At 47.0% G+C, this 13,322-nt stretch overlaps 1 protein-coding gene across 1 annotated transcript in view; it reads right to left on the bottom strand.

Moving 5' to 3' along the window:
- The window catches only part of CELSR3 (cadherin EGF LAG seven-pass G-type receptor 3), an 87,360-nt gene that overhangs the window by 25,306 nt on the left and 48,732 nt on the right, over nt 1-13,322 (bottom strand). Inside the window, exons 7-17 of the mRNA XM_082209108.1 lie at nt 11,802-11,965; nt 10,966-11,091; nt 9,958-10,127; nt 9,505-9,690; nt 9,162-9,272; nt 8,448-8,616; nt 7,950-8,091; nt 7,401-7,521; nt 5,650-5,833; nt 4,538-4,639; nt 3,193-3,207 (exon numbers count right to left, since the gene is read on the bottom strand). Of these exons, the coding sequence (XP_082065234.1) occupies nt 3,193-3,207; nt 4,538-4,639; nt 5,650-5,833; nt 7,401-7,521; nt 7,950-8,091; nt 8,448-8,616; nt 9,162-9,272; nt 9,505-9,690; nt 9,958-10,127; nt 10,966-11,091; nt 11,802-11,965 (1,490 nt within the window). The remainder of the gene's footprint in view (nt 1-3,192; nt 3,208-4,537; nt 4,640-5,649; nt 5,834-7,400; nt 7,522-7,949; nt 8,092-8,447; nt 8,617-9,161; nt 9,273-9,504; nt 9,691-9,957; nt 10,128-10,965; nt 11,092-11,801; nt 11,966-13,322) is intronic.

The following is a 13,322-nucleotide window of genomic DNA, read 5'->3' as shown; positions in this document are numbered from 1 at the left end:
TGCTACTGGGAGGGACAACTGCTCTCCAAACCAAGATTGCAATTTTTTTTATTTATTTTTTAAATTTAAACCGGGTTAGTTCTCATACAGACATCCAGCAAGTTTGACTAACTGGTTGTATGGGACTTTAGCATGACTAGGTTTCTCTGGATTGGGGCAAGATTTTATTCCCTTATCAATTATGTTTGCAGAACTGATGCTTCTTTGACAGTGACACATTTGATAAGGAAAGTTGGGGAGGACTCTAGAGGGTAGGAGGCATGTACAAACATAGGGAGAAGGAAGGAAGAGCTGAGGATCTGAGTGAAGCATGAAAGATCCACACCCAGGACAAGTGGGGATCCCTCGCTAAGCCTCTTTTGGGAAAAGGCAACAGCTCAGTGGTAGGACATCTGCTTTGTATGCAGAGGATTTCAAGTTCAATTCCCAGCATTGCCAGGTACAGCCGAGAGATTCCCCTGTCTGAAATCCTGGGGAGCTGCTGCCTGTCAGTGCAGACAACACTGAGCTAGATAGGCCAAAGGTTAGACTCAGAGCAAGGCAGTTTTCTATGTTCCTCTAAGATTCTGAGTGACAGCCAGATCAGATGTTACAGGCAATTGTCTAATTTGGAGAGACAAAAACGGAAGATGATGGAAGAGGCTGCATGGACAATTTGGAGCAGAAAAATGCCATCTTTCCTCCACTGTTTCTCCACTCCACATCACCTCCTCCACATCACAAGCCATTTTTCAGTGGGGAGGAGAGGTATGTTTGGGGCAAAGTACACATGTTTGCACATAACGTCTGGCTTAGCCCCGACATGCCAGCTGCATGTTTTAAATTTTTCTGCAACCCAAAGGGCTAAAGACTTGCATGTTTTAAGTCAAAGAAACGTGACAGTCCCAAAATGTGTTTAAGCCACAGAACACTGCACTGGAGCGCAAGGTCCCACCATTTGTGGCACCAATCACAGCCATGCAGCTTTCTAGAACACTTGAATGTCACCAGCATCACAAAAAGCCAGAAGGCCCACACTACCAATATCTATACAGAAGTGATATAGATATCTAGTGGGAGCATTAAGACACCCTTAATGCTATATTCCATATCACAAACAGCACCGACACCATTATCAGCATGACCTGCGCCATCTGCCATCCTCACCGGTGGCACTAGATGTGTGTTCAGCAATGACCTGAATGGGAAAGACATCAGCAAAGTAACAACAGCTGTGATCTCTAATAGTTCAAAAGCATGGCAGGTGAATCTGTCATCTCTGCTGCTTTACAAATGGGGAGGGGAAATGAAGTTGTGGCAGGGCCGGGATTGCGTAAATCAATGCTGGAGTCAAATGAAGTCCTTAGCAAGTATGGGCTTCTATGTATGAGCTGAGATCTCCTGTGTTGAATAGAGCGTCCACAGTCCAGTCAACTGAGATCCCCCAGGCAGTCGCTAAAGCTTCCACAGTGGAAGGCTACCCATTCTGCTAGCTCAAGATTCTAGGCTCATTCCTCCACACTTTTTGTTAAACGCTCTCAGGGAGAAAGTCTGGGAAAGTCCTTTCCAAGGGCTAGGATATCATGAGCCCTGCAGATCTATGTTGCTCAGCTGGTCCATTGGTGCGACGGGCGGATTGTCTGGCCCTCATCTGTTGCCTGTAGGGCCAGCTATTACGACAGGCTGTATGGCCAAATCTGGACTGCTCCCTAAGTCACCCAGTTTTTGAACATATATAACCATCTTCCCTGAATCAAGATCTGGGGGAAATGTCCTGAGTTTCAGCAGCAGTCAGAATTACAGCAATGAATGTCTGGCCCTTGTGTCAGTCTCCAGCCCCTTCACAGAGCAGTATAAAAAACTACCTGTAAACAACTGAGGGGAAGCATCAAGGAAAAGGTTTGAGCAGTTAATCATGCAAGGCTCTTGAGGTTAAACAACACTAGCAAGAAATTCGGCCTGCCTGAAGCACAAGAACTAGAATCCAAAGATTGTACATGTGGTCTTATAAGGTGGGGTAGAAACTGAGCTTACTCCACAGTAGAAAATGTTGCACGTGAAGATAAGTCTGCATGCAGCCAAACCCTCATATTGTACAATTCAATGCCCTTCTTTCCTTTTCCTCTTTATTAGAAAGTGGCACCCTGGGCTGCTTTTTGAGGTGTGCACCTAAGACATTTAAAGCAGGCACAGAGGGAGGCTAGTGCCCATTGGGATGGATAGGGTGGAAAGCAGGGAGGCAACACTACACGGAACCACAGCCAATGATAGATGGAGCCTGCTCTGATTTTGTCCCCATCATCCTCCACCTTGCTGAATTCTACAAGAGCAAAACTGAGACTAAGGGGGAGAATGCTGACAGCCAGTGCCACCCCCTAAGTAAGGAGGCAAGTACGTGGGGGTTGGCTAAGGGCAGGCAAAGTTTGGTGGGGTAGTGCCCCATCTGCCCAATGGACCAGCCTCCACTGGCATATACCTAAAAATGTGAAGGGTGAATGCAGCAACTGAGGGTCTGCAAACGTGTATTTATGTATTTTCATCCAGTGAGCCAGGACTGGCTGCATCTCCTTGCTGAGAGCACACTTGGTAAAACACGTGGCATGGCCAAGACAATAATTAGCAGAAAGCAAGAAAGCCAACACAACAGGCAACAACCAAGCCAATTTCTTATGTTCGTACTAGCTTTTGTCAACCCGTGCTCCAGCATCATCACCACCATCACCATTATTATTATTATTATTATTATTATTATTATTATTATTATTATTTCCTGAAACTGAGAGGTGGAAAGCAGGCACAGTTTACACCATTGGCTGTGCTGGCATTCCAGTTCTCAGTTTCAGGACTCATTGGTTGGTAGGGATGGTTGAGGAATTGCTCATAATTCCTAAGAGAACATCAAGGCAGTAGGCAGAAGCGGAAGCAGGTTATACAAGCGCAGAAGGAGTGGGAGGAAATAAAAAGGGGGAATTGCAGGCCATTTTCTGCAGATTAGTGTCTGGTGAAAGGCAAAGAAGCTGAAGGTTCAGGCAGGATTACAAGGAAATCAGGGCCAAGCAAGGCAAGAACGATAGTGCTAGCAGCCCTTGCAGCTGATGGGGAAAGTGTGGGGTCCAGCGGTGTCTCAAGCAGGAAGCAGAAAATGGAGAAGCCACACAAAGCAGCCCTTATAAAGCAGGTGAGGGGAGGAAAAGAGACAGCAACAGGCCTTACCTGCACCCCGCAAACCTGCACAGGTGGAAGAGAAAGAAACGTAGAGAAAAGGGACAACATTAAAAGTTCTAAAGCAATGCTAATGCACTGTGAGTTTCCCAGGAGAGTCTCTGCTGAAAGGCAACTGTGCAGAAGGTTCCCACTCCTGTGTGTGTATCGATCCTCAAAACTTATCCAAAGAGTATATTTACCACAAAACTTATATGTACCACAAAACTCATCCAAAGAGTATATTTGGATTCAAGCGAGCAATAGCTTAAACAAAACAACGGTGCGACTCCCCTCCCCCAATCTGTAAACATTCCAAGGCAACCCATCTCCTTGAGCCTAAAAGACAACACTTCCCCAAATCATTCTGCCAAATGCTGTGCCTAGATCAGAGCATCTATATGTGGGAATGAATGGGACCACCCAATGCCCTGCAACCCACTCCTGACTAAGGACGACAGAAGTACAAGGCAGTGTTAGAACTAATAGGTGAGAATGGAAGGGTAGCATAAACTTGAGGAGAAACCTCCTAGTGGTAAGAGCTTCCTAGTGGACAGGTTGCTCCAGGAGATGATTGGCTCTCATTTGCTGGAAGTATTTATTTGTTGATCAGATAAATAGTTGTGCTACTGCAATGGGGCGTCCTCCCTCTCTTCTCCCCTGTGCCACCCATGCACCCCCAATTTGGCCCCCTCAAAGCAGCACATGTGGGGGGGGGGGAGAGGAGAGATTGTTCTGTAGGGCAAGCAGAAATACTTGCGCTGACTAAGTGATCTCCTTAGCACCTCTGTGAATTCCACCCTACATCTCTCACCTTTCCACCCAGTGGCGATCAAGAATTCAAAGGCAGTAAAAAACACTAGAACAGCAACAAAAGTACAAAGGAAAGCACAGCAACAAGAAGGCTAAGATAATGCAAAACAACCACCACCTGTTAAAAGCACCATCAATATATTTACAAATCAGCTTGTTGGGTGGCTCTCTGACAGGGATGCTATTTAGATTTCTGCACTGAGCCGGGGGTGGGCGATTGGGCTGGAGGATCTCCAAAGGTCCCTTCCAACTCAAAAATCCTGAACCCTGGCAGCATCACCAACACATTTCTATTTACTGTCAGAAATAGTCTATTGCCAGGACAACAAACATCTTTGAGCCTACTTCAGAAGGCCCAATTTCTTCAAAATCTTATTGATGACAATGGCTCCCAGAAATCAGCTAGGACAGTGTTGGAAAAAAGAAGACAGAAAAGATATGCCTTAGAAGAAGGGAGACTAGCAGTGACTTGGGTCTGCTGAAACCCAACAGGACAGATCCAATCTGTCCATAAAGTCTTCGCCCTGCAAGTGGAAACACTTACCCAGTGAACCTTTGGGACAAGGCACCACAGCTGTCAAGCCAAACTTGGTTTGAGGCCACCACACCCCAGATTTCAAAGATTTAGGACATGCATCGTAGAGCACTGTGAAGCCAAACACAGAAACATAAGTCACAGGGAATCTAAGGGAGGGGTTTTATTCCACACAATGCCTCAATTGAAGACAGGGAGGCCTTCGAAGAACTCTCAAAACTGATCAGTGTAACATCAAATAAAATAAAACATTGTCTAAAATGAAATTTCAATTTTCAATGGTATTTAATAGCTTATAAAGCACAAAAAAGGAACCTAGAGCACAAAACTACAGAGGCAGCAGATTTTATGCACATACAGTGGCCTTGTGAGAAAAATCTAAAATTACTGTGGGGGATGACAGAACTCATTAAAGAAATATTAGGCTGTGAACTGCTGAAGGGACCCAGAGGGGCAACTTCCAAATCCTTTGCAGCATAGACCCGAGTTGTGTGATACAGAATCTGTGTAGAGCTGTGTTCTGCAGAAAGAATTTCATATAGTACTTGAGCAGTAGCGACCCGGAAGCCTCTATGACGGATAAATGTCTCAAATATGGTCATGCTAACTAATTATGTTAAAATAAGGAATGAATAAAGGTGGGAAGGTTGGCTCATTGGGAACGAGATGATTTGCATTTAGTCCTGGAACAAGAAATGTAATGATCCAGTTCAGATTTTCTTTCCATGTTGCCTGTAGTGTAATTGCTTGTCTTTCAGCTTAAGCTGCCATCTTCCATGAAGTTTCAGTGCTGAAGCTGCTCTCATGAAGAACCCTTCTAAAGCACCCTGAGTTTACTCTCCCACCAACTTACGACAAAGCCATTGGTGAATGAGAGGAGAGACATATCCCCCCCTTCCAAAAATTGGGGAAAATTACTATTCCCCTCATATTGGCTATTACATTCACCTAAACCCCCCCCCCCCATTTATTTGGACTTCCTGAAGGGCCAGAAGCAAAAATGGGCTGAGCAAGGAATGGCTCTGAGGAATGGACAGCTACAGGTGGAGCAATGTCCCCAGTTTGACAGGGGAGACGGGAGGCTCCCTCAGAACTGTTTAGAAATGTGGACGCCTACTCACCCTGGCACCCGCTGGGTGTCACCTCGGCAAAAGGGCTGTCACAGCTGTTGCACTGCCGGCCAATCACGCCAGGCCTGCAGTGGCACTGGCCCACTTCCTGGTCGCAGGAACGGGAGGAGGAGCCGATGGGGTAGCAGTCACAGGGGAGGCAAGTGTCGCTCCCTTTGGGGCGGTAGTGGAACTCCTGCGGGGAGAAGGGAGAGGGGCAGGGGAGGCGGTTAGAGAGCCGGGTCGCAGGAGGAGGAGTGGGGCAGCAGAGGGAGCGAAGGGAAAACTGTGGGCAAGAAGGGAGGGCTAACATAAGGGAGCCCAACGAAAGAAGCAGGAGAAAGGGAGCAGGGCCTGGTGGGACAAAGAGAGGAGCACTGTTAGGGCAGCAGAAAGCAGAGGCCGGCCCAGCCCAGTCCAGCCGGTCAGCCAGAACAGGGAGATTCTACACAGTGTTTCTCCAACTTGGGGGCCCAGCTGTTGTTGGACTACAACTCCCATCATCCCAATAGTCCTGCTAGCTAGTGATCAGGGGTGATGGGAGTTGTAGTCCAACAATAGCTGGAGACCCAAGTTGCAGACACACATAAGCTGCCTCCCAGGCCTGGTACCGGCAGCCAGTCAGCTTGGGGACACTGGTTCAGGGTCCCAGGGCTGATCCATCTCTGCTGCTGGGCCCTGCCCTGCCCTGCCCCAGACAGCTGTTTTTGAGTGAGAGCCAAACTTGACTGCACACGTGGGTGTGGGTGTTAGTAGGGGGGTGGGATTGGCAGCACTGTGCCAGCCCTGCTCCCTCCATTCCAGTGCTCCCAAAGTGCTTTCGGCCGTCTGATGCTGCAATCCACCATGCCTAGTAGGCGCCAGAGTGAACAGCAGCTTCTCAGTTCCTTAAACAGTCTCTAGCCTGGTTCAAGCACTATTCCTAAATATGTAGCATTGGGTTCGGGTCAAGGAGTGATGTCCTGATAACAGGCAAGAAGGCAGGCAGGGACAGGTATTGAGAGAAGGAAATGGAGGACTCTTGCCAGGTGGCGCATAGAAACATAGAAATGGAAGGGACCACAAGGGTCGTCTATTCCAACCTCCTGCAATGCAGGAAACGTTTGTCCAACGTGTGGCTTGAACCCAGGATCCTGAGATTAAGAGTCTCATACTCTACTATCCCAGCAACCACACAATTTTTATTTACAGATAGGTAGCCGTGTTGGTCTGCCATAGTCAAAATAAAAAAATTCCTTCCAGTAGCACCTTAAAGACCAACTAAGTTAGTTCTTGGTATGAGCTTTCGTGTGCATGCACACTTCTTCAGATACAATTTTTATTGATTTATTTCCCACCTTTCCTCCAAGAGGCTCAAGGCTGGCATACATGGTTCTTGTTATTCCTCCCACCGCCCATTTATCCTCACAACAATCCTGCGAGGTAGGCTAGACTGAGTGAGATTGACCAGGCTAAAATCACTCAGGGAGCTTCATGGCTGTGCAGGGATTTGAACCCTGGTCATCTCAGGTCTGAGTCCAAGACTCTAACCATTATGCTGCACTGGGTCAGGAGACCTGAGAACAAAAACTGGAAATGCATGAGAATGAATACCAAGGTGAGGTTTACCTTCCCATAGCTCGGTGCAAGCATTATGACACTGGAGAGGGTTGAAAGGCTATATTGCGGGTGGTGGGCAAAGTGAGTCAAGTGCTGCCTCAGATCCTAAGGGGAGCAGAACCCCAAAACATTTCACAGAGAGAAAGAAAGGTCCGTTTTCTTACCTTACAGCGACATTGTCCATTGGTCTTATTACAGTCTGGGTCAAATCCTTTGGCCGCATCGCAGTTGCAGGGCCCACATGTTGGATTCCCCCACCAGCCCTTGGGACACTGCTGATCCATCCTGCAGGGGGGGAAAGTCAGATGGATCCCTGATGTTATACACCCAGCACAGCACAACAGCCATCTTTATTAGTCTTCCTATTAGGAGGTTGATCGTCTTCTTGGTTTTCCTCTCTTCCCCAAATTGCATAAATGCGGGTAGGGGCTGCCGGCCACCTGCCTTGGTGGGTCACGAATTGTGTGGGCCTGCCCCATCTCACACTGATACGCTCAGATCACCTCACTGCTAATTAGCCATGTCCAAAGTAAGCTGCTAATCAACTCTAATGGGAGGAACAAACTGATGCACAAAGAACGAAATTCTCTGGTTTTTCTCCTCAGTGGCCTATCTGTTAAAGACTGGAGTGGAGGAAACCAAATGAATAGGGAAAAGAGCTTTACCTAGGCCCATAGGATGTTGAGAAGTACGGGAGCAGTCCTGGATCTCACCTGTGCTCACAATATTGCCCAAAGTGATTCTCTCCACATTCGCAGACATAGCCGTGGGGAGCCCCAGGCTTCCGCCGACACACTGACTTGTTCTTGCAGGGGTTCAGATGACAGGCATCAACGCAGTTGGCACCATAGTAACCTGGAAGGACAGGTTAGAAGTAATGTTCTAACTGAACCCAGTGAGTTTATTAAGCTGGTGTGGATCACAGTGCTAAGCCCTTATCAATCCTTTCTTTCACCCACCCATCCAAAAAGAAAATCCTGCAACAGAAGAAGCCAAAAGCTATGATTGAGGTATAGGGATCGTTCAAATCTGCTTGATTTACACACCTTTGGCTGAAAAATTTGGCTTATTTGATCACTGAATTGAGAAGGACCCCCCCCCGCCTACACACACACACACACACACACACACACACACACACACACAATGACTGGGCAGCTTGTGAAAATCATGGGCAAGTGAAGGATCTGTGTTGCTTGTGCATCTCCTACCTGGCTGGCAGACGCAAGTGTAGCTTTGCCACTTGTCCTGGCACAGACTGTTGGCAGGGCAAGGGTTGGAGTCACAAGGGTTGGGCACAGTACATCCTGCTTCCACGTTCAGAGCGTTGCTGGGCTTGGGTAATGCCATCCCTGTGGCTGTGTCACCCAGGCGTACTCCCTGAAAGCCAAGTGAAAGGGGTATTATACAGGATCTCTTTAGGAAAGCCAGTGGACCATTTGGCCAGCCTCTCAAGCGACTCTTTTATAAAATTGCCCAGTAGCCTTTGCCAAGCTTTCCTGATATTTTCTCTTCCCTTATTACCAACTATTCAGGTGTCCTATAGAAAGCCGCCCCACCACTTCTGCCCACAAAGAGTGGCAGTCCCTGCAAGGGAAAAAATCTGTGGCTTGCGTCACATCCGTACTATAGATTTAAAGCACTCTTATACCACTTTAACAGTCATGGCTTCCCCCAAAGAACCCTGGGAGCTGTAGTTTATTAAGGATGCTGACCTCTCAGATACTCAATTTCCAGCACCCTTAACCAATGAAGGCCCCCAAGATTCTCCATGACTGTTAAAAGTGGTAGAGTGATGCTTTAATGTACGGTATGGATGTGACCTTTGTCTTTCTTTGTTTTCTTAAATCTCCCATTTGTGAATACTGCCTGTCACAGACTCAAAATGGAGAAGGTTTGACATTTGGAAAATTGCTGGGACTTACCTGGATGCAACCCTCCAAACCGTGATGCACTTTACCAGACTCCAGGATTCCCCCAACATGGAGATGCTTCACTTTCAGGCCATGTAGCTCATTTCCAACAACTACAGTGTCCTGAGAAAAGAAACCCAACCAATAGCTATTTCATACTTTACATGTTCTCTACATGTTCGAAAAAGAAGCTCTCAGTTTCAAGGCTGGAAGAGACCATTAGTATTGGTCAGAGAGAGGGAGAGAAAGAAGGAAGCAGGCAACAAGGTTCTGTTAAGAACACTCAAAAGGGTGGAAGAAGACTCACAAAATGTGGATCATTTGGGGATAATGTGCCCCCACCTTCAGGGCTCACCTGGTAAAAGCCAAAGTCCAGGTTGAGGGTGATGATGTAACGTGTCTCTCGACCACTCCGGACGTCCTGTAGCTGTAGCTGGAGGTCGTGCCACGTCCCATCATTCAAGTGCATCTGATCCAGGAGGAGCTTGGTGGTGCGTCCAGAGCCCCTGTTCACCATGAAGGAGAGCAGGCCGGAGTCCAGCTAAAGAAAGGGCAACATTAGAATGGAGCAAGTTCTACCCAGGGAGCAAGACCCAAGAAAGCTCAGAGCGAGGCTGGTAAGAGATGGATCCAAGGAAGATTTCCAAAGGCCAGAGAGGCCTGGAGGCTGGAAGGAAGGTTATAGTCAGCCCCTGAGCTAGATGATCTTTGGTTTTACAGCTTTAAGTGGAATGAATAGCTCTCACATCATTTGCTCACAGCACAGAGTGGAAGCAGACGATAGGCTTATGGGTACTGGGAATGGTACCTGGCAGAGTATGGTGGTGTATTGGCCAGCATGTGCCTGAAGCAGCACTCCGTTCAGTTTGCGTGTCCGGAATGCCAGGCCCATATACCAGGGGGTGGAGATCTTCACTTCATTCTTGAAGTCCCAGAAAAGGATGCTGTTGCCACGGAAATGGTGAGGGTGATGCATGGCTAGAAAAGAAAAGAGGAGCATCAGAACAGATGCTGGAGATCAGAACAGTGTGATGAAGCTTGTGACGGGAGATGCCCCAAAGCCCCCCTTGCTTCCTTCACTTCAATGACTTTTGTGCCATTTTGTGCCAAGGAAATGCCCCTGGATTAGGCCTGGGGAGAGGAGCTGGAGGTTTAATTTCACTTAAAATGCCGAGGAGTGGACGCACTGTGCAGAAGGAAGGCAAGCAACATGACCAGATGACAGGTCTAGCAGGTCTGGGCCAAACACTTGAGAACTGCAAATTTCGATGATTCTACAGACTGAAAAAACATTTGAGGGCTGGCTTTTTTTTTAAGCTACGTGTTAGAGCACGTGCTTTGCATGTAGAAGGTCCCAGGTTCAATCCCATGCATCTCCAAGTTGGACTGGGAGAGACCCTGGTCTGAAATCCTGAACGGTTGCTGCCAGTCAGTGAGATAATATTGAGCAAGATGGGCCAATGGCCTGACTCAGTTAAGCCTATGTTCCTCTGTGAAATTGTGCTTTTCTCTTCAACATCCTCAAAACTGATGCCTGATTCTTTCCTGACCACCACTCACATGCAGATTAAAGGGAAAAGTCACAATTTAGATATACATATGTGCTCTATAAGGCAGCATGTTTTGACACTGAATACAAAACGTACTATCAGTTTTGCCTGACTTTCCTTGGGAACCCACATCCCCTTCCAACAGAACCTTTCCAAGGCTGAAGTGCTGCATTTCGTTTTGACTATACCTCCTGGCTTGCACTCCCATGACAGTCCCGGCCACCCCTTCCATGTGCCTCCTGAATATTCCACAAAGTTACACTCACCATGCCTGCACTCCTTGCCTCCAAAGCCTACTGGGCATTCACAGGAGAAGGAAGACCAGCCCACAGTGCAGGTGCCACTGTTCTTGCAGGGGTTGGAGTCACAGAAGGAGTGCTTGGCATGGCAACCTGGGGACATTGCAGATGGACAGCACAAGTGAAGACAAAGGATGTTACTTGGAATAGCTTCTTCTTTGGCTTCAACTCCCAACTTTCCTAAACTATGATAACAGGCCCTCAAAGCTGAACATTAACAATAGGCAGGAACATCTCCCGATGCCATCAATTTCCTCATTCAGTCCTTCAAGCACTGCCTTTCTTCACAATGTCTGGAAGCTGCAGCAGACACCAAGAATGGTCCTCTCCAAGTCTCACCTTTCCCTCTGGAAATGCCTTTCTGGTTAGGCACAACAAGTATGAAGTCCCCAAGAAATCCACAGTGGGAAAGACTAATTTGGGATGGTGACCCCATTAGGTCAGTGGTTTGGGTCTGGCCCACGTCCTGCCCGGGCAATGAGAAAGCAGAGGTGCCCCTATTAGTATTACAATCGTAGCGTCAGCCAAATGGTCATGCACGTTCGTTAGATAAAACAAAGGGCCAATAAACATACAGAGCTGAACCTCTCTTCTTCCAGGAGTCTTGCCAGAGCTGCAAAAGAGAGGGCCAGCTGGTACCGGTGCAGCCTATGGTATAATTAAAACAACAGCCTGGTTCCCTGAACCATCAAGCCAGCTATAGCCAAGCTCTTTGCAACACTGCAATGGAAGGCAAGGATGATATGGGAGAGGAATGAGCCATGGCTTGGGAGAGCCATCCATGGTTAAGCAGCTGACATTACCTGTTGCGGTCCCATTGTTTGCAATGTAGGAAGCCAGGTCAATGCGTTTACTGTCAATGTACAGATCTCTCATGCACCCCACAAACTCCCTGTGCTCCACTGGAAAGTTCTCAGGCAGATTGGGGACCCCTCCAAGGAGCAAAGGCCCAGTGAGGTCCAGCGATCTGGAGGAAGAAAAGGCCCGTAAGTGGTATTTGCTGCGGGTCAGCTTTCCAAAAGGTTACCTTTAAGCTAGAAATGGGGAAAGGGGACAAGCGTTTTGCTTAATCTACAGATCAGGGAAATGCAGAAGCCCCGTGCACAGGCGTTTTGACATTAAAGGCAGCCATACTGTTCCGGTAGTCCCACCCTCCCTGAGCCAAGCATGCAGGGTTTAGGACAAGCCATTGGCAGCCAGGACTGTGGTGGGACACCAGATCTTCCACGTATCACCACAAGGAAGGAAGAAAAAATGAAACTCATCCCACCAGCCCACACTCTCATTGATGCTGTTAGATATTTAGCATATAGAGTCCTCTAGGGTTCTGCCATTATAACTTTGACAAATGATATGTAATATCAATCTACTTTGCAAGGTTGCCGTAAGCATTACTGAGATGACATATAATTAGTGCTTGAAACATTCAAAACATGCTATATAAACTACTCAGAAGCCTAGTTTGGTATCAAGCGGTGGAAAATAAATATATAAATAAAATGAAGCTATCACAGTTGTCTTTACTACAGAATAGTTACCACCCACAATTTTAATTTTTATCCCCACTTTGTATACGTGAACTGAAATGACAGGAAGACCTCTAGATTTTCACTGAATTAACCACCCCTGATTTTGTGTGTTACAAGGTTGTTAAAGAGTAGACCAATTTGTGTTCAATGGTCTTAGACATTCTGAAGAACACCATGAGAAAGGCCAGTATAGTGGGAAATTTGGGGTTTTCTTAATGAAAGTCATTGATAAAAAACCTTTACACGCCCACCATTTCATTCGGTTCACTGAAAAGCAAGTGTTAGCATCCAAGAGCCAATGCAAATAAGGCTATCACACGATTACTTGAGACCCATGACTGATTCTGACACTCACAAACAAACATCAGTTGGTAACAAAATATACTAATCCCAACTAAGGAAAATCCTGAAAATGAAGCTTGACTTGTATAAAGTCTTCGACAGTGTTCTTTCCAAAAGAGACACTCCAATATTAAGAGGCCTCTTGTTATTTCAGAAGTCATGTTCAAACTTTTCTCATGTCCCATTCCCTTGCATCTATTTTTCATTATATCCAGCTCTTCTTTTGAGTAGAGGCTTGCATGTAGTGTGTGTGTGTGTCCACTATAAGGACTATCTTCTTTCCTTGCCATTCATTCCTATTTGCTTCTAACTTTCTCTGCCTTTTAGTGTGTTTGCAATCTTCACTTCCCCTCTTCCCACCTTTTCCTTAACCCCCATTCCATTTTTGCCCTGCTATCCTCAACTCCCCACTTTCCTCTCTTGGCCCCCTTTCTGTAGGTGACTTCTGATGCA

This window comes from Podarcis vaucheri, assembly GCF_965113315.1.
Source record: "Podarcis vaucheri genome assembly, chromosome: 2".
Lineage (NCBI taxonomy): Eukaryota > Metazoa > Chordata > Lepidosauria > Squamata > Lacertidae > Podarcis > Podarcis vaucheri.
This window is presented reverse-complemented; position numbering and strand designations above follow the sequence as displayed.